The sequence below is a fragment of the Myotis daubentonii genome, chromosome 5, assembly GCF_963259705.1.
Source record: "Myotis daubentonii chromosome 5, mMyoDau2.1, whole genome shotgun sequence".
NCBI classification, from domain to species: domain Eukaryota; kingdom Metazoa; phylum Chordata; class Mammalia; order Chiroptera; family Vespertilionidae; genus Myotis; species Myotis daubentonii.
Genome location: NC_081844.1, coordinates 19819264 through 19840600, shown reverse-complemented (window position 1 = coordinate 19840600; position 21337 = coordinate 19819264). Strand labels below are relative to the sequence as shown.

At 53.4% G+C, this 21337-nt stretch overlaps 1 protein-coding gene across 1 annotated transcript; it reads left to right on the top strand.

Annotated features, from left to right (window-relative positions):
- The first annotated feature begins 5 nt into the window (after positions 1-5).
- MAP1S (microtubule associated protein 1S) lies at positions 6-20568 on the top strand. Its single transcript, XM_059696260.1, has 7 exons — positions 6-173; positions 1212-1313; positions 2658-2740; positions 3698-3838; positions 4427-6776; positions 19277-19512; positions 20317-20568. The coding sequence occupies exons 1-7, from the start codon at positions 44-46 to the stop codon at positions 20470-20472; spliced, it is 3198 nt and encodes a 1065-aa protein (XP_059552243.1). The 5' UTR covers positions 6-43; the 3' UTR covers positions 20473-20568.
- The last annotated feature ends 769 nt before the right edge of the window (positions 20569-21337 follow it).

Below are 21337 nucleotides of genomic sequence, written 5' to 3'. Positions count from 1 at the left end.
GGGCGGGCCGCGGGGCGGGCTCTGAGCCCAGGGCGGTGCGAAGATGGCGGAGGCGGCAGCGATAGCGGCCGGGCCCCGGGCGGCCGAGGCGCCGAGCTCGCTGCTGCTGGTGGTGGGCGGCGAGTGCAGCTGCCCGGGGCTGCTGAGCTACGTGCTGGGGGAGCTCGAACGAGGTGGGGCGGGGCGGGGCGGGGGGCGGCCAGGCCGGGGTGGGGGCCGCGGGGTGGGGCGGCTGGGGGCGGGAAGGGTTGAACCCGGGGTTTGGGGCCGGGAGCGCGGGGTGGGAGGCGGCAGAATCCCGGGGGCCGGCGGCCGGTGCGGCGAGATCCTCGGGCCGGGGGCTCGGGTCCCTCGGGGTGAGGCGGGCGGCCCGCTGCTCCGCCCCGACCCGACCCGGGTGCAGCCTGGAGGGGACGCGGCCTGGCTTTGCAACCGCGCGATTGGGCAACCCCGGCGGCGGCTCCGCTTCCCGCCCGCCGGGCCTGCCAAGGGGAGGGCGGGGTCGCCTGGAATCCCGGTCGCAGCCGCCGGGATGAGGCCGAGCCGGGAGCCCGGGCCCCGCTTTCCGTAGCTCCAGGGGGAGCTGCTAATGGGGGTGTGGGCGGTGGCGGCTGCCAGTGGGGTTTGGCACCAGCGGAGGTGAGTCATAGGTGCACCTGCAAGGTTCAGTTCACCTGCAGCTACTTGGCACCCTGGCCGGCGTGGTGCGCCCCACCTGTGGTTGGAGGGCGTTCATCTCTCCGAGGCGCAGGGCCGGGGCTCCATCGCCTGTGAAATGGGGCGGCAGCACACGCGGTTCTCATGCTTGGAGAGTGTTCCCCCGCAGGGCGCACGGTGGGGAAGACTGGAGGCTCAGCTCTGCTGTCACAGGGTTGACGGTGTGTGTGTGGGGGGGCGGGGGGGCATGGACCCAAGGTGAGTGAGGAGGAACCAGCTTTAAGCTTGCATGGTGTCAGCACGGTGCAGAAGGATGCAATGGTCCGTGCAGAAGGATGCAATGGGTAGAGGACCTGAGAGGGGGTGGTGCCCAGACAATGGGCACAGCTGGTGCCAAGGCCCAGAGGTGAAGATGGGCCTGGTAGTGGGAAGGAGCAATGAGACGGGTGGGGGTGGGGCAGGTGCTGAGGGAAGGAGGTGACTGAGATGAGCAAGAAGCAGGGGCCGTTGACGGGGGTGCTGACTTCCCCCCTCCCCCCTCCCCCTCCCCCCAGGCCTCCAGTCTTGGGACATTGACCCTGGCATCTGCAGCCTGGATGAGCAGCTCAAGATCTTTGTGTCCCGGCACTCGGCCACCTTCTCCAGCATCGTGAAAGGTGAGGCTGGGGACCCTGTGTGATCGTTGGCAAGTGTTCTCTGAACGCCTCGACCACAGTGACAATACACCCGACCTCCGCTGAGCATGGAGCGGGGGTGGGTCCTGGTCCAGACGTCTCTATACCTCGGTCCTCAACAGCCCACGACGCAGGTACTTGTGCTTCTGTTCCCATTTGACAGATGAAGCAGCTGAGGTGGCGGGGGGGGTGCAGGGAGCCCTCTGACGAGGGGGCTTTAGAGGCGACGCATCTGGGGCTGCTGTGCCGGGTGGAGGGAAGGGCCCTGGCAAAGGGACAAGGCATTTGGACAGTGAGGGGCTGCCGGGCAGGCCTGGAGGATGGTGTGTGGGCTTCGTGCGGCAGAGAATGCGTCTGGTTCGTGCCTGAGACCCCTGCACTGGGTCGGTACATAGTGGGTACCTGGTAGCTGTGGAGCCGATCAAGGAGCAGGGCCCAGGAGGGAGTGGAGATGCTTGAGCAAGACCCACAGCGCCTGTGGCTCCTTGGAGAGCCTGTGGTGATTGCAGGTCAACGGCCCACTGCTGGCGGGCCTGGTGTTGCCGGTAGCTTCCCCACCTCAGCCGGCCCTGCAGCCAGCCCCTTGAGTCACCTCCAGGCTGCTGTGGGAGGGGAAGGAAGTGACTCGCAGTCTCATTGTCCCGGCGGTGCTGGTGCTTCCTGACCCCTCGTGGGAAGGGGGGACTGGAAATCCTGCTGGCCCTGTGCGACCTCAGGGGCCCCTTCCCCTCTCCGTGCCTTGGTTTCCCCGCCTGAATGAGCCAATAGCCACGTGTGTGACCCTGGAGGCTCCTCGCCTCTCTCTCCTCCGGGCCGGGTGCTCCATATTGGAAGCACATCTGGACTCCATGGGGCAGTTTAGGGTTGGGATCCCGGAATTAACCCCACTCCTCTCTCGGCTCATGAGGCTTCTCTGTCCGGCTCCCCGCTGTTGCCCCGCATTCCAGCCCCAATTGCCACTTCCCCGTCCTCCTATAGTCCTGCGTCAGGGTCCATGTTCCCGCATGGCCCTCCCTGGGCTCGGCTCCTTGTCTATAAAATGGGGGTGACGATGGCGTCCCCCACAGCTGACAGCTGGGAATTGGGTGGCCTTGTCCCCGCTGTTTCCAGTGGGAGGCCGGCTGGGGGAGGCTTCCTGTTCTTGCCTCACCCTGACCTGGGGCACCACCACGTAGGCCAGCCCTGCCGGCTGGGATTCCCCGGAAACAGGTCCCGGAGGGACGTGTGGCTGCCTGGGGTCACACAGGGAGGCAGGGTTGACCCCGGACAGCCTGACTCTGCGCACGTGGCCCAGCTCCAAACTCACAGGGTCCAATTCCCACGCAGGCCAGCGCAGCCTGCACCTCCGAGGGGACGCCCTGGATATCCTGGTCCTCGTGAACCCGTCAGACAAGTCCCTGTGTGATGAGGTAGGGACCCGTCAGCTCCTGGGGGCGTGGGCGGCGGGGCTGACACCAGCCCCCATCCTGGCCCCCCGTGTCCTTGACTTCGTGCTGCCTGAAGTCCTCTTCCCAGCACCCAGCAGCAGCGCCCTCGCCCCCCGGAAGCCTTCCCCACCCCCATGGCTCCAGCTCTAATTTATCCTCTCCGCGTGGGCCATGATGGGAGCAGGTGGGATCAGAAAGGCTGGGGTTTGGGAGGAAGGAATGGGATAGGGAGGGTCTGGAGGCGGGGAGTGGGAAGGCAGGGCCTGATTGATGTTTGCACTTCGTGTTCCCTCTGGCTGGGCCCTAGTAGTTGTCTGAGTTGATTTCTTAGTACGTCTAACTCAGTGATGGCGAACCGTTTGAGCTCAGCGTGTCAGCATTTTGAAAAACCCTAACTTAACTCTGGTGCCGTGTCACATATAGAAATTTTTTGATATTTGCAACCATAGTAAAACAAAGACTTATATTTTTGATATTTATTTTATATATTTAAATGCCATTTAACAAAGAAAAATCAACCAAAAAAACGAGTTCGCGTGTCACCTCTGACCCGCGTGTCATAGGTTCGCCATCACTGGTCTAGCTCTTGGGTGTCTGTATCCTTCTCCCCAGTAGCTAGGAGGAGATGCACAAGATAGAGCCCAGGGCACTCCTGTAGAGACCCTCCCACAGGTTGATTCCTCTAATCAAAGATGCTCCCTCTAGGAAACAGCTAGCCCATGGCTTTGGGGCTGGACCATGGGGAGAGGTGGGCTTGAGGGAGCCCCAAAGGTTACAGAGGGCTTCTAGGAGGCGGCGGCACTGGAGCCAGGCTTTGTAGGATGAGCAGGAGTCTGGGGGGTGAGGAGGACATAGATTTAGGGTTGGTGGTCACCCATGGGGAGTGCTGGTTATGTCACTGTGCAGAATAGGGCCTTAACAGTCTCCCCGCTCCCTCAGCTCCGGAACCTTCTCCTAGACCCTGCCCCTCACAAGCTTCTGGTGCTGGCTGGGCCCTGCCTGGAGGAGACAGGAGAGCTGCTGCTCCAGACTGGGGGCTTCTCACCCCGCCACTTCCTCCAGGTTCTGAGGGACAAAGAGGTAAGCTGCCTCCTCCCCACCTTGCCTCCCCCAGCTCTGCATCCTGGCTTGTTCCCATTGGGCTGTGTGGCCCCCGTGACTTGCTGTCTGAAGCTCCATCCCCTCCTCTGGAAGAATGATGGTGACAAGTATCCCGCCTGTTGTCGGGGTGTGGTCCCATCACCCACTACAGTGTGCGGTTCAAGAGGGTGCCTGTGCATGAACAGGCATCCTGGAGGCCTCAAGTGGCACCCAGTTCCCTTCTGGAATCCTTAGTCTGGGTGGGGCATATAAGCAAAAAAACCTCCGAAAACTGTATGTTCACATTGTAGTGAGTGATGTAACCATGGTAAGAGAAGAGCCAGTGAGAGGGCAGGGAAGACCTCCCTGGAGGGAACAGCAAGTGCAAAGGCCCTGAGGCAAGGAGAGGCGGGAGGGATTAGGGGAGCAGGGTGAAAAAGGACTGGGGGAGGCCTGGGTTTTGTCTTGAGGGTGACAGGTGACCCTCACAACCCCAGAGGCAGGACAGTGGTGTCCTTGCTCAGTTTTCCCAAGGTACTGGGTGTTGCCTGGCTCCAGGTGGCCCTTTAACCACTTCCCCCTCTGCAGATCCGGGATCTCCTGGCTTCTGCACCCCCATCTGCAGACCCGCCCAAGCTCACCATCACCTGCCCTACCTTTGGCGACTGGGCCCAGCTGGCACCCGAAGTGCCTGGCCTCCAGGGCGGGCTGCGGCTGCGGCTGAACCCCCCAGTGCAGCGGCCGGCCTCCGAGGGCCTGCGTGAGTTCCTGGAGTATGTGGCCGAGTCGCTGGAGTTGCCGTCCCCCTTTGAGCTGCTGGAGCCACCAGCGTCCGTCGGCTTCCTCAGGCTCGCCCGGCCTTGCTGCTACATCTTCCCTGGCGGCCTCGGGGACGCCGCCTTCTTCGCCGTTAATGGCTTCACTATGTTGGTCAACGGCGGCTCGAACCCCAAGTCGAGCTTCTGGAAGCTGGTGCGGCACCTGGACCGGGTGGACGCGGTGCTGGTGACGCACGCGGGCGCCGACAGCCTTCCGGGCCTCAACAGCCTGCTGCGGCGCAAGCTGGCGGAGCAGGAGGAGGCCGCGACCGGCGGGGGCTCTGGGGACGACCGGCTGCGCAGGCTGGTCTCCCCCAGCCTGGGGGTGGTCTTCCTCAACGCCCGCGGGGCCACCTCCCGGCTGGTGCGCGGCGAGGATGAGGCGGCGGTGGCCCGGGGCCTTCTGGCTCGGCTGGGCATAGAGCCTCTGCCCCTGGGCGGGGGGCTGACGCCGACGGAGCCCACGGTGCTCTTCCAGAAAATGGGCGTCGGCCGGCTGGACATGTACGTGCTGCACCCGCCCTCCGCCGGCGCCGAGCGCACGCTGGCCTCCGTGTGTGCCCTGCTGGTGTGGCATCCCACGGGCCCCACTGAGAAGGTCGTGCGCGTGCTGTTCCCTGGCTGCACGCCTCCTGCTCGCCTCCTGGACGGCCTGGTCCGCCTGCAGCACTTGGGCTTTTTGCGGGAGCCCGTGGTGACCCCCCAAGACCTGACAGGGCCTCGGCGCACCGAGAGCAAGGAAAGTGTGGGCTCCCGGGACAGTGTGAGGAGAGAGGGCCGGACTACGGTGCCTGCCAGGCCTGCCCAGGAGCGCTCTGGGGTGGCCCGGAAGGAGCCACCACGATCCGAGGCCTCTCGCAGGGCTGAGAAGGAAGCGAGGCACCCCAGGGAGGTGAAGAAGGACCCCAAACCCAGTGTCCCCCGGACCCAGCCCAGGGAGTTGTCCCGGGCATCCTCTGCTGTGGTCAGTGGCAAGAAGGCAGGTGCCCAGGCAGCCCCCAAGCCCCGAAGAGCACCGGACAGTGACCGCCCGGCTGTCCCATTGGCGGGGAATGGGCCCCAGAGCCCCCCCACCTTCCGGTGTGGAGAGGCCAGTCCCTCCATAGAGGCCTGCAGCTCTCCTGTCCCCCAGCTGGCGGCCACCCCCACCCAAGGGAGCAGCCTGGAGCTGGTGCTGAGCCCCACAGGGGAGGACAGTAGCAGCCTGAAGACGCAGGAGCACCTGGCAGCCAGTGGCACCCCCCCGCCCTGCACCCCCTCGCCAGCTGGAGCTCCCCAGGGCCCAGCCGAGGGTAGCAGGCAGCTGTCGCTGAGCCCCCTGCGGGGTGGGGAGGCGGGGCCGGATGGCTCCCCCACGGTGACCACGCCTTCCCTGCCGGCTGAGGTGGGCTCCCCGCACTCCACAGAGGTGGACGAGTCGCTGTCCGTCTCCTTTGAGCAGGTGCTGCCACCACCCCCCGTTCCCATGAGCGAGGCAGGGCTCAGCCTCCCACTTCGAGGCCCCCGGGTGCGGCGCTCGGCCTCCCCCCATGACGTGGACCTGTGCCTAGTGTCGCCCTGTGAGTTTGAGCACCGCAAGATGGTGCCCATGGCGCCGGCCCCCACCTCCCCTGGGAGCTCCAATGACAGCAGCGCCCGGTCCCAGGAGCGGGCAGGTGCTCTGGGGGCTGAGGAAACGCCGCCTACATCTGTCAGCGAGTCCCTGCCCACGCTGTCCGACTCGGACCCCCTGCCCACTGCCCCTGGCACTGCAGACTCGGATGAGGACATGGAGGGCTTTGGAGTCCCTCGTCACAACCAGCTGCCCAACCCCCTCAAGGTTCCCCCACCGCTGCCAACCCCACCCAACATCTGCATGGTGGACCCAGAGCTGCTGCCCCCCGAACAGGCCCGGCTGAAAGAGAGCCTCAGCCATACCCGGAAGCCCCTGGCTCGCCCCACCTCCAGCACTGCCACCTCCAAATCCACTCCAGCGATCGCTGCCAAGACCAAGGGGCTGGCTGGTAGGGACCGCGCCAGTCGGCCGCTCAGCGCCCGGAGCGAGCCCAGTGACAAGGGCGGTCGGGCACCCCTGTCCAGAAAGCCCTCCGTCCCCAAGATGACCCCTCGGGGCCCAGCCGGTAAGTACCGGGGAGCTGGAAATCTGCATTGGGTTACCAGCCCAAGTTCTGTTCCTAAAGCTGTGTGGCCTTAGTCACACTTGCCACCCTCTCTGAGCCTGTTTCCTCTATAAAGTAGGGGTGCACTGGTGATCCCAGTTGCTCAGTGGAAACATACAGTGAGCACATACGTCATAGCTTTGCTAGTAGCCACAGTGCCACAGTGAGGGAAAAGAAACAGGTGAAGTTAGTAGTATATTTTACATAACCCTTTGTGTTGAGGTTCTTACGACCAGGCCCAGGTTGATGATTGGCTGGGAGGACACAGCTCGGCCGGCTACAATGTATGAGAGTTCACAGCACACAGAGCGGGAGCTGCAGAGGGAAAAGATGGGTTGGGGGCTGCTCCCCGCTCCCCCCTCCCCCGTCCATCCGCGACGCTGTCCACAGGCTTCCGGAGTCCCTTCCCAGTGGGGTCCCCTACCATGTGCTTAGCTCCCGAGAAGCAAGCTGTGATGACATGGGAGATGTGGCCGCCACTGGGAAGGCCCATCAGACTCAGCCGTGGGGTTTCAGTTGGGGGCTCATCCCATCAGCCTCCTTGTCTGGCTTGTACCGCAGTCCAGACTCCTCAGCCAGGGGAAAGCCAGTGTTCATCTTAAGCCACGTTGCTATAGGAACAGTGTTCGTTTACGGAATGTTGGAGCTCTTCGGAAATCTGTTCCCAGGTGCCAGCCCAGGCCGTCCCAAGGACATAAGTCTCGAGCCTGCTGTGCTAACCTTTTCCAGTTTTCTCTCATTGTGATGAGATACAGAACATGAAACTTCCCACCTTAACCATTTGGAAGTGTCCAGTTCAGTGGCAGTACGTGCATTCACACTGCTGTGCAGCCATCACCACCGTACCTTTCCAGAACTCCACCTTGCGAAACAGACTGTCCCCATTTAACACTAACTCCCCCTTCCCCAGCCCCTACATCCATTGTCCTGTCTGTGTCTGGATCTGACTCCATTAGGGATTTTATAGAAGTGGAATCAGTGTTTATCCTTTTGGTGACTGGCTTATTTCACTTAGCATAATGTCCTCATGGCTCATCCATGGTGTAGTATGTGTCAGAATTTCCTTTCCTTTTTTTGTTACTCTTCATTCAAGGACATTTTTTCCATTGCTTCTTTAGAGAGAGTGGAAGGGAAGGATGAAGGGGGAGGGAGAGAGAGAGAAACAGGATTGAACCCTGTTTCTGCAACTAGGGATGTGCCCTTAACCAGGAATCAAACCCACAGCCCTGTGGTTCTAACCACTGCAAAACATGGGCCAGGGCAGAATTTCCTTCCTTTTTAAGGCTGAGTAATATTCCATCGTACAGATGGACTGACCACATTTTGTTTACTTACCCGTTCATGGACACTTGGGTTGCATCCACTTTTGGCTGCTATAAATAATGCCGCTATGGACATAGATAAACATCTCTTCGAAGACCCTGCTTTAAATTCTTTGAGATAAATACAGAAGTGGAATTGCTGGATCATGTGATGATTCTGTTTAATTTTTTGAGGAACCTCCATATTGGTTTCCATAGAGGCTCCACCATTGTACATTTCCACTAACAGTATACAAGGGAGCCAGTTTCTTTCTTTGTTTTTGAACATATTTGTAAAGGGCCCAGCACAGCAGTTCTGGGCAGATAGCACTCCACAAAAATGCCCTCTTATTGTTTCAGATGGAGAAACATTGATTTGTTGTTCTGCTTATTTATGCATTCATTGGTTGCTTCTTGTATGTGCCCTGACCAGCGTTCAAACCCCCAATCTTGGTTTATTGGGATGACACCCCAACCAACTAAGCTACCCGGCCATGGCCACAAGGGTTCCAATTTTTCCACATTCTTATCAACACTTATTTTCTGCATTTAAGAAAAAAAAATTTTTAACTTGGATTGCACACAGCTCCCAATCGCCCACTGGGCAGGCTCCCTCCCCACAGGCCACTCTTTATTTATTTTTTATAACAATTTATTGTAGGAAGATTGGGTCAGAACGGAAAGTAACCCCACAGTCTGCACAGATAATCTCTGCTGCTAGACCGTTGTTACAGTAAATGTTTATAGTATAACCAAACTACTAATGATGGACAAGACAAAAGGACCATACCTTCTGGTGGTCTTACGATGGATGCTCGTTTACAGTTAACACCAGTTTGATATTTAGCTCGGTTGCTGTGCCATTCTGGCCTTTTGCTGCTGGGAATCTTTATGGTCACATTATATAAGCTTATCAAACTCGGCTGGTCATTAATGGTGAGGCTTTGGTGCTGGCTGAGTCTAGTTTGGTCAGGTTCAAAACATGGAAATTTGAAAAAAATCAGGGGCACACACAAAAATGAAGTCAGCTTTGTTTACATCTACATCTATAAAGATAAAGTTTTGGCCCTGACAGGTTTGGCTCAGTGGATAGAGCGTCGACCTGCGGACTGAGGGGTCCCAGGTTCAATTCTGGTCGGGGGCATGTACCTTGGTTGCGGGCACATCCCCAGTAGGAGGTGTGCAGGATGCAGCTGATCGATGTTTCTCTCTCGTCGATGTTTCTAACTCTCTACCCCTCTCCCTTCCTCTGTAAAAAAGTCAATAAAATATATTTTAAAAAAATAAAGAGAAAGTTTTGGAAGCTGCCTTAGGCACCAAATAGAGGATTTTATCTTTTTTTTTTTATTGATTTTTTACAGAGAGAAAGGGAGAGAGCTAGAGAGTTAGAAACATCGATGAGAGAGAAACATCGATCAGCTGCCTCCTGCACATCCCCCACTGGGGATGTGCCCGCAACCCAGGTACATGCCCTTGACCGGAATCAAACCTGGGACCTTTCAGTCCGCAGGCCGACGCTCTATCCACTGAGCCAAACTGGTTTCAGCCCAAATAGAGGATTTTAAACTCATGATGAAATTAATACAGAATCAGAACAGTTTACAGTCTGTACAATTAATATTTTATCACTTCAAGTAAAGTATAGCTCTACAGCTCTAGATCCTTTTATCCTCCTTTTATAGTATAGTTGAGGGGCCCTCAAACTCCGGCCCACGGGCCACATGCAAATACAAATATCGTATTTGTTCCCGTTTTGTTTTTTTACTTCAAAATAAGATATGTACAGTGTGCATAGGAATTTGTTCATAGTTTTTTTTTTAAACTATAGTCCGGCCCTCCAACGGTCTGAGGGACAGTGAACTGGCCCCCTGTTTAAAAAGTTTGAGGACCCCTGGTATAGTTGTTATATGAACTATGTCCATATGGTACATTGAAAACCTGACCAGATACTGTTACAGTTTTTGCTCTCAATAACATATATTTAAAAGAACTTAATGTTTCTCCTTCATTCCTTAAGTTTTCCTCTGCTATTATTTCCCTTCAGCCTAAAAACTTCCTTGAGCATTTCTCATAGCACAGGTGTGCTAACAGTTCTCTTCATTTCCTTCATCTGAGAATAGACTTTACCTTGCCTTCATCCCTGTGTATAGTTTCTCTAGATCAGCGGTTCTCAACCTGTGGGTCGCGACCCCTTTGGCGGTCGAACGACCCTTTCACAGGGGTCGCCTAAGACCAGCCTGCATATCAGATATTTACATTATGATTCATAACAGTAGCAACATTACAGTTATGAAGTAGCAACGAAAATAATTTTATGGTTGGGTCACAACGTGAGGAACCGTATTTAAAGGGCCAGAAGGTTGAGGACCACTGCTCTAGATGTAGTTATTTTCTTTCGGCACTTTGTTGTTTGTGTTTTGTTTTGTTTTTATAGTAGCCGTCCTGATGGTGTGAAGTGGTATCTCGTGGTTTGGGTTTGCACTTCCCTGATGATTAGCAGTGTTGAGCATCTTTTCATCTCTTGTTGGCTATGTATATATCTTCAGAGAAATGTCTACAAAGTCCTTTGCCCATTTTTTAATAGGGCTGTTTATATTTTTTTATTGGGTTCGGAGAATTCTTTTTGTATTCTTGATATGAATCCCTTATGAGATATGATTTACAATATTTTCTCCCATTCTGTGGGTTGCCTTTTGATTTCAGAGAGGAAGGAAGAGGGAGAGAGAGATAGAAACATCAATGATGAAAGAGAATCATTGCTTGGCTACCTTCTGCATGCCTCCTACTGGGGTTCAAGCCCGCAACCTAGGCTTGTGCCCTGACGGGGACCTGAACAGTGACCTCCTGGTTCATAGGTTGACGCTCAACCACTGAGCCATCATGGCCAGGCCTGTGAGTTGCCTTTTTACTCTGTTGGTAGTGTCCTTTGATGCACAAAAGTTTTTACTTTCTTTCCCTAACATAAAGTATAGTTTGTCTTTTTGTTTGTTGCCTTTGTTTTTGGTGTCAGATCCAAGAACTCATTGCCAAATCCAATGTCAGGAAGCTTTTGCCTTATGTTTTCTTCCAAGAGTTTTATAGTCTTAGCTCTTAAATTATCTATTTGATCAATTTTGAGTTAATTTATTAATTGGTTTTAGAGAGAGAGTGAGAAAGAAAGACATCGATATTTGTTCCTCCACTTATTTATGCATTCACATTGGTTGATTCTTGTATGCGTCCTGACTGGACAATTATCCACCAGGAGGTATGGTAGTTCAGCTATACCATAAAACCAACTGAGCTACCTGGCCAGGGCTGAGTTAATTTTTAAATACTAGTGGCCCGGTGCACGAAATTCGTGCACAGGTACAGTCCCTAGGCCTGGCCTGCCATCAGGGCCATCTTCCCAGGCTGCCGGCAGCTGGCCCCACCCCCTGCCGCCACCCACCCCCAGTTCCCCATTCGCCCTCAGAGGGTCCAAGAGGTTGGCTGTTCCTGCCCGCTTGACAGCCCTGCCGCTGGTGGCCCTCTGTGTGTGGGGCAGGGGCCTTAGCCTGGTGCCACCCACATCCACCACCACCCACCCCTGGTTCCTCGTTCCCCATTCGGCAATCGGACCCTGCCAGCTGGGGGCAGCTCCTGCATGGAGTGTCTGCCCCCTGGTGGTCAGTGCACGTCATAGCAACCGGTCGTTCCGCTGTTTGGTCAATTTGCATATTGGCCTTTTGTTATATAGGATGGTGCTAAACAAGGGTTCAGTTTCATTCTTTTGCATGTGGATATCCATGTTTTCCAGCACCATTTGTTGAAAAGCCTATTCTGTCCCCCCCTGAATAGTCTTGGCACCCTTATCAAAAATCATTTGATTATGCCCATCCGGTGTGACTCAGTGGTTGAACGTCAACCTGTGAACCAAGAGGCCTCTGATTCCCAGTCAGGACACATACCCAGTTGCGGGCTTGATCCCCAGTGGGGGGCATGCAGGAGGCAGCAGATAAATGATTCTCTCTTATCATTGATGTTTCTATCTCTCCCTCTCCCTTTCTGAACTCAATAAAAATAATATATTTTTTAAAAATTATTTGACCATATACGTGAGGGTTCATTATGAGCTGTTTATTCTATTCCATTGATTTTTTAAAAAAATATGTTTTTATTGATTTGAGAAAGGGAGGAGGGGGAGAGAGAGAGTAAAACAGTGTGAGAGAGAAACATCAATTGGTTGCTTCCTGTACACACCCCAACCAGGAATTGAACCCACAACCTGGGTACGTTCAACATACCAGTGACTTTTTGGTGCATGGGACAACACCCAACCAACTGGGCCACACTGGCCAGGGCTCCATTGATTATTTCTTATCTTACTCACTTGAGTCTTCTCTCTCTTTTGTTCTAAGCCCATCTAAAGATTTGTCAAATTTGGTCCTGGCTGGTGTGCTCAGTGGTTAGAGTGTTGGCCCGTGCACTGAAGGATTGTAGGTTCGATTCCTGGTCAACGGCACGTATCTGGGTTGCAGGTTCCATCTCCGGCCCCAGTTGGGGTGCATGCAAGAGGCAACCAATCCATATGTCTCTCTGCATTGGTTTCTCTCTGTCCCTCTTTTTGTTTCCCCCTCCCCCATTCTCTCTAAAAGTCAATGGAGAAATACCCTCAGGTGAGGCTTAACAAACAATTTTTTAAAATAAAGATTTCTCAATTTTTAAAATCTTTTCAGAGAACCAGCTTTTGGTTTCATTGCTTCTGCGTTGTTTTTATATTCTCTATTTTATTGCTCTCTGTTCTAATCTTTATTTTCTTTAGATTTACTTCGTTCTTTTTGTAGTTCTTTACGTTGTAAAGTAAGGTTGTTGATTTGATATGTATTTTTTTAAATATACTTTTTATTGATTTCAGAGAGAGGAAAGGAGAGGGATGGAGAGATAGAAACATCAGTGATGAGAGAGAATCATCACTTGGCTGCCTCCTGCATGCCCCATACTGGGAATCGAGCCTGCAACTTGGGCATGTGACCAGGAATCGAACTGTGACTTCCTGGTTCATAGGTTAATGCTCAACCACTGAGCCATGCCAGCCTTACATATGCCTTCTTTCTCCGTTCCCCACCCCCCCCCCATTGACCCCTTCTAGAGCACCCCCACCCTGAGCCTTCACCACCCTATTGTCTGTGTCCATGGGTTATGCATATATGCATGCAAGTTCTTTGGTTGATATCTTCCCTCCTACCCACCCCTGTCTTCCCTCTGAGAAATGGAGCATTTAATCCATTTACATTTAAGATTATTATTGATAGGTACTTATTTATCACCATTTAAATTCTTTATGCCTGCCCTAACTGGTTTGGCTCAGTGGACAGAGCGTCGGCCTGCGGACTGAAGGGTCCCGGGTGCAATTCCAGTCAAGGGCATGTACCTTGGTTGCGGGCATATCCCCAGTAGGGGGTGTGCAGCAGGCAGCTGATCGATGTTTCTCTCTCATCGATGTTTCTAACTCTCTATCCCTCTCCCTTCCTCTCTGTAAAACATCAATAACATATATTTTAAAAAATAATTCTTTGTGCCTGTTTCTCTATTCTTCTCATTACAACAGTCCTTTAGCATTTCTTGCTGTGCTGTTTTTTTGTGTGTTTTTTTAAATATATGTTATTGATTTTTTTACAGAGAGGAAGGGAGAGGGATAGAGAGTTAGAAACATCAATGAGAGAGAAACATCGACCAGCCGCCTCCTGCACATCCCCTCCTGGGGATGTGCCCGCAACCAAGGTACATGCCCTTGACCGGAATCGAACCTGGGACCCTTCAGTCCGCAGGCTGATGCGCTATCCACTGAGCCAAACCGGTCTGGCTTGCTGTGCTGTTTTGATGGTGATAGGCTCCTTTAGCCTTTTTTTGGCTGGGAAGCTCTTTATTTCACCATCTATTTTGAATGATAGCCTTGCTGGGTATAGTAATCTTGGTTTCAGTTCCTTGCTTATTAATACCTTGAATATTTCATGCCATTCCCTTCTGGCCTATAGAGTTTCTGATGAAGAAAATTAGCTGATAGCCTTATGGGAGCTTCTTTGTAGGTAACATTGCTTTTCTCTTGCTGCCTTTAAGATTCTTTTTTTTGTTTTTAATTTTTGGCATTTTAATTATGATGTGTCTGGGTGGGTCTGTTTGGGTTCTTGCTTGGGATTCTCTGTGCCTCCTGGACTTGTGTGACTTTTTCCTTTACCATTTTAGGGAAGTTTTTTGCCATTATTTCTTCAAACACCTTCTATCCCTTGCTCATTTTTTTCACCTTCTGGTACTCCTATGACAGTGGTTCTCAACCTTCTGGCCCTTTAAATACAGTTCCTCATGTTGTGACCCAACCATAAAATTATTTTCGTTGCTACTTCATAACTGTAATGTTGCTACTGTTATAAATTGTAATATAAATATCTGATATGCAGGATGGTCTTAGGCGACCCCTGTGAAAGGGTCGTTCGACCGTCAAAGGGGTTGCGACCCACAGGTGGAGAACCGCTGTCCTATGATGTGAATATAGTTACATTTCATATTGTCCCACAGCTCCCTTAAGCTGTCCTCCGGTTTTTTAATTTTTTTTTTTCTTTTTGGTTCTCTGATTGATTTTTTTCTACCCTGTCTTCTAATTCACTGATCTGATTCTTAGCTTCCCCTAATCTGCTGTGTATTACTTCCAATGTGTTCTTTATTAGTGCTGTGTCATACTTCATTTTCATCTGGTCCTTTTTCATAGTTACTATATCTTTTCTCACACTGTTGAGCATCCTTGCCATCATTATTCTGAACTCTATATCTGATAAATTTCTTATCTCCATTTCATTTAGTTCCTCTTCTGGAGAATTCTCTTGTTCTTTCACTTGGGGGTTATTTTTTTGTCTTCCCATTTTGGCTGCCTGTTTGGGTTTGTGTCTGTGTAGTAGGTAGATCTGTGAGAACTCCCAGTCTCTAGTGTAGGACAATGTCAGATGCTCTTTGTACCCTGTTTGGAGCTGTCAGCAATCCACAGTGTGTGGCTCCCTCTGCTGGAGCTGGGTGCCTTTGGAAAGGACCAAGATATGCACCAAGGTCTGCTTTTCCTAGCCCCAGGTCCAGAATTAGATCAGGCAAAGACTCAAAGCCTCCAGGGACTCATCTCTGCCTGCATTCTGATTATTATCAGTCTTTTTTTTTTTAATATATTTTATTGATTTTTTTACAGAGAAGAAGGGAGAGGGATAGAGAGTTAGAAACATCAATGTGAGAAGAGAGATCGATCAGCTGCCTCCTGCACACCCCCCAGTGGGGATGTGCCCGCAACCAAGATACATGCCCTTGACCAGAATCGAACCTGGGACCCTTGAGTCCGCAGGCTGATGCTCTATCCACTGAGCCAAACCGGTTCGGCTATTATTAGTCTTGATTAGCCTCAGAGTAGAGTGAGAGGTTTTTCTACATCATGGGGCAATTGCTCCCTCCCCACCGGGAAAAAGCTACCTGGATGATAAAGGTCTGCTGGAGAGAAATGTCCTCTGCAGTATGAGGGAATGACTCAGCACAGGAAACTGGGGCAGCTGCCTTCTGAGCTCAAATCCCAGAGCCCACAACCCTGGATTCTGCTCACACAGCTCTAGTCCACTCTACCCTCCCTCTGTCAGAGCCCAGTGTGAGTGGCTGCACACAAAATTTTGTGTTGGCCCTTTAAGAAGGTACCTGCATTTCCAGCCATCTCTCCTAGGCAGACAACCGTCCTGCTGCTTTTCACAGCCAGGTGCTGTGTAGGCACCTTTCTCAGTTCTCTGCTCTGGGCTGGTGGGCCCAGCTTGGGGTTTAGATCCCAGAGTTCTCAGTGGGAACCACCCACAGCTGAGACATCCCTCGGAACTTCAGGTGCCGTCTGTGGCAGCTCAGCCAGCCCCGTGCACCTCTGCCCTTCCTGCCAGTCTCTATGAGGTCCCACTTCCCATCCTTGGCTACCAGGGTTCTCTCCAGCGAGTCTTCAGCTGATTATTCAGGATGATTTTCTGTATTTTAGTTGTTATTCCATTTTGGTCCTGGGAGCATGTCAGTGTAGCTTCCACTTACTCTGCTGCCATTTTGGAATCTCCGAGATCTTATTTTTCAATACAAGCTTTTGAAATGTAAGATTATAGCTATAAAAGTCCCTTTGAACAGCACTTTCTTTCAGATTCTCTCTCTGTCTTTGCTTTCAAGAGTTTGATCATGTGTCTCAGTGTGGGTCTCTGAGTTCATTAAGCTTCTTGGATGCTTATGTTTGTGTCTTTCATCAAATATGGGAAGTTTTGGGCTATTTCCCCCTATATAATCTTTCTGCCCCTCCCTTCTCTCTCCTCTTTCTGGGAATTCCATCATATATATGTTGTTTCTTTTTTTATTATTATTATTATTATATTTTTTAATGTTTATTTTTATTTTTAGACAGGAAGGAAGAGGGAGAGAGAGAGATAGGAACATCAATGATGAGAGAGAATCATTGATCGGCTGCCTCCTGCACGCCTCACACTGGGGATCGAGCCTGAAACCTGGGCATTTGCCCTGACTGTGAATCAAACCGTGACCTCCTGGTTCATAGGTCGATGCTCAACCACTGAACGAACCATGCTGGCCAGACTATGTTGGTCCTCTTGATGGTGTTCCAGAGGTTTCTTAGACTCTATTCGCTTTCTTGAATCTTTTTTCTTTCTGTTCCTCAGATTTGGTAATTTCCACGGTTCTATCATCAAGATCACTGCTTTATTTATTTATTTATTTATTTATTGCCAGTTCAGATCTTGAACAGAATCCCTCTCATGAAATTTCACTTCAGCTGTTACACTTCTTCTCAGCTGTAGAATTTCTTTTTGGTTTGCTTTTTTGTTTTCTATCTCCTTATTGATTTTCCATTTTGTTCCTACACTGTGTTCTTGATTTTCTCTATGTCTTTAGTTCTTTGAGGATCTTTCACACGGTTGTTTTGAAGTCTTCATCAGTGTTGATTTTTGTTGATTTATTGTTTTTCCTCTAAATGGTCCATACTTTCCTCTTTCTTTGTGTGCCCTCTGATTTTTTTTTTAACTGGATGTTTGAATGTAATAATGCGATAACTCTAGGAATCCAGTGTTTCTCCTTCCTGGGGTTTGCTGTGGCTTTTAGTGGTTTCATTATTGTGGGCTGTCTCTCTGACGGGGATCAGTCTGGGTGTAAAGCACAGTGCTGTCAGGTCTTTTCTCAGCCTCTTCCTTTCTCTGGGCTTGTGTGGCGACTTTCTCAGTTCTCCTGTATATGTAGTTGCTTAAGTGTCTGGCTCCCAGACTGAGGGGGGTGTGGGGCGTTGTGCAGTCCTTTAAAGCCCATGGAAGCCGCTTCAACTTGAGGCTACAATTCGGTTGTCCTCTGGGTGGGAAGAGGAATTCCTGGTGCTTCCTACCGCCCCGTCTTCCTAGAATCCTCCAACTGTGTTAAAACTCTTTCCTGCATAGCACTGTGTAAAGGTGATGCTTCCACGTGTAATCAACCAAATAAGGTATTTGATAGTTCCTCTTCTCTGTTCTACTCTTAAGTTTTGGGAGCCTGGCATACAGTTGGCACTCCCAGCTCGTGTTGGCTCACGCCCGCCACTTTGCAGTACTTGGTAGCCACTGCGTTGGTTAGCACAGGCTAGGTCACCTAGGGAGGTTGGTGAGAGAGCAATGATAGGACAACAGTAATAACTGTAGCTGCGTTTACTGAGCACTTGCTTGTGGGCTGGGCCCCATTCCAGGTGCCTGGGGTCGTCCCCTCCAGGAGCTGAGGGGTGTCCTTGGCTGCTGGACACCCTGGTCTCTTGAGGCTCTTCAGGCCTCAGCACCCACCTGAGCTGTCACCTCTTGTCTTTGGGCAGGTTCCAAGGGAGGCACCTGATGGGCCCTGTGACCTTTGGCAGGTCCGGGGTTCCCGGCACAGGGAGAGGGTGGCCCCCTCCGGTCCGTGGGCACCGAGAGGCTGGGGGTCACCTGGGGCTCTGTCCGCCAGGGCATTTGGCCTCTTTGGGAGGCCACAGTGTTGGCCACTCAGGGTTCTGCCCCTCCATGCTGCGTCAGCAAACAGTGTCTTAAAGGGCCAGAGGGTAAACCTCAGCTTTGCAGACCAGACCATCTCTGTCTCAAACTCAGGGCATCTCAGTCAGTACCTGAACAGATATTCCAGTCAAACCATCTTTATAAAAGAAGATGCCATATTTAGCCTATAGGTCATCGCTTGCCCGGTCCCTCCTCTGTCCCTATCCCCCTGCCTATGATCCCCCTCATCTTCTCCTTGCCCCCCAGCTCTCCTGCGCCTGTCTCCCTTGCGCTTTCCATGGCCACAGCAGCTTTCTCCTCCTAAGGCTCCATGCGGGATCCTCACCACCACAATCCCCAGCTTCGAGTGACAGGTGCCTTTTGCCCAAAGCCAGGAGTTTCATTTATTTGCAACTGCCCTGCAGCCCTTTGGGCCACACCCTGAGCTGCGCAACATTTATGTTCCTGACATCGAGCATCTGGTAGGCTTCCTGTGCCCAAGACCTCAACCGGGTGTTAGAATTCACTCACCCCAAAGCGGCAGCCCTGTCCCCCTTGCACGGCTCCGGGTTCAGGGCCGCGGACAAGGCTCCGAGCACAGCTGCCCCAGTTCCATCCAGGCCTCCCTGTCCTGGGTCTCCTTCTTGCAACACGATCCCTCCCACACCAGCTCTTGCTCTCTGTTGCCCCTGTGGGCAGCGATTTTTGTCTGTCTCGGTCACTGCCATGTCTCCAGGACGTGGGGCCCAGGAGGGCTTGACAAATGTCCCTTGAGTAATTGAACAGATGAATGCAGGAGCAGCAAACCTTCCAGGCATCAGCTGCTTTTAGGGCTCAAGTGCCAAAAGCCTCCTCTTCCAGGAAGCCCTCCACAGTTGCCCCCTCCTTCTGGCCTGAAGAATGTCTATGTCTGGGGACTGGCAAGGGAGGGTCCAGGCACTGAGGAGGCAGCCAGGGATGTTTACAGAGTTCAATGAGTAACTGTCCATGCCAGGGAGGGCTTGTCAACCAACCATAAAACAGAGATCAGGCCTCCTGTTGAGGAGAAGCATTCAGGGAGGTGCACATAGAGCTGGAAGCCTGGTCCCAAGCCCTGAGACTCAGCCCCTTCCCAGGCCCAGAAGCTCATGACTGACGCCATCCTTCCTGCCCACAGGGTCAGCCAGCAGCCGGCCAGGTGGGTTGGAGGCCTCACCTGGCTCCCCTGTCTACCTTGACCTGGCCTACTTGCCCAGCGGGGGCAGCGTCTGCCTGTTAAATGAGGAGTTCTTTCGGCGGGTGCGCTCACTCTGCTATGTCATCAGCGGCCAGGACCAGCACAAGGAAGAGGGCATGCGGGCCGTCCTGGACGCACTGCTGGCCGGCAAGCAGCAGTGGGACCGTGACCTACAGGCGAGTGACCACCCTACGGCCTTAGACAGTCTTGACACAGGGCGAGGTCAGTGCCTCCCAGTATGTTCCTGTTGAACCCACACAGGTGGGACTGGGGCTCAGAGATCCACCTGCATCCCCAAGGCCACAAGCAAAGGAGGCAGGAGCCCTCCCCATCTCTCAGGTTGCTGTTCCTGTCACATCGTTTCCTCATTCCTCTGCTGCAACCTGACTGGGGACGCAGGGCAGGGCTGGTTTGGTCACCTCTCCTGAACCCCAGTTCTTAGCCTCCCCGCTGTCATGAGGCTCTGCCAGGAGGAGCAGGTGGGGCGTGTGGCATCTACACAGTTGAGAAAGAGGACGGGGGTCATCCCCAAAGGAAGCCTTGAAACAGCATTGAAGGGTGGGGCAAGTTTGGGTAGAGGGAGAGCTTAGGTACCTGGCTGCCCACTCAGTATGTGAGTGTGAGACCCCTGACCTTGCACACAGCTTACAAAGCAGCCAGGAGGGAGAGTCTGGGTGAAGGGCACGACATGGGCAAAGGCCTGGAGGTGGGAGTGAGCCAGTTGTGTTCAAGGAGCTGCAGGGAGGCCCGGGTGAGCCTAGATTGGGAGGCACAGAGAGGGGTTCACAGAGCCCTGGCCCAGTCTCCGGGTTGTAAGAGGATCCCGTGGGTGCTGTGGGATCAGAGGGACTTCCGGGACAGGCTGGCTGCTGGGGAGGCGGAGCACATGTGGTCAGAGAAGGGCACCTCAGCTGCCCAGGGGCTGGGACACGAGCAGAGCGCTCTCCCCTTCACTGCTCATCCATTTTTCCTGCCCACAGGTGACCCTGATCCCCACCTTCGACTCAATGGCCATGCACGAGTGGTATGAGGAGACGCATGCCCAGCACCAGGCGCTAGGCATCACGGTGCTGGGCAGTAACAGCACAGTGTCCATGCAGGACGAGGCCTTCCCTGCCTGCAAGGTGGAGTTCTAGTCCTGCCTCACCCCTACACCTACCCCACCCCTCAGCCCAGCTCTGCCACCATCCTGAGAATCACTGCATCAGAAATAAACCAAGTGCCCCGCTCCACTGTGGCCTCGGTTCCTTCTGCCGACGGGTGGCGCCTGGGACAGTCATCGCTACCATGTGGGTCCCCGGGTCAGGCACAGACGGGGCATGGCTCCCCAGTAATGCCTCCCCAGACCCAGTGGCACTCTGTTAACTGCAGCCCTCCAGCCCACCCTGGCCATTTTACAGACAAGGGAGGCAGCCGCTGGAGCCCTGCCATGGAGACCAATCATGGCCGAGGTGAGGTGTGCGCCCCAGTCTCTGCTCCAAAGCCATGAAACAAAAGCTGCCCTCTGTTCCTGGAGAAAACCGGTGCTTGTGCCTGGAGTCACAGCTGCAGGAAGGTCCTAAAGGAGAATCTGAATCCCAAAGGTGCAGACAGCAGCTTCTTGATGAGCCCCTGCCCTTGTCACTGCATGTGCAGAAGCTCCTAGATAAAATCCTATATAATAAAAGACTAATATGCGAATTGTCCCCTTGACCGGGCATTCAACTAGGGGGTGGGGCCAGCCAGCCAACCGCCCAGACCCCCCCCCTCCGCAGCTGCCCCTGCCCCTGATCACCCCCCACCCCCACCCCGATCAGGGCAGGGCCGGCTGGACCCAACCCGTGCATGAATTGATGCACCAGGCCTCTCTAGTTTTAGATAAGACATCATCTGTAACTAGAGCCCGATGCACAAAGATTTGAGCAAGGATAGGCCTTCCTTCCCCTGGCTGCCAGCACTGCCTTCACTCCAGCCAGAGCCGCCTTCCACCTCTCACCTTGTCACGTCAATTTGCATATTCCC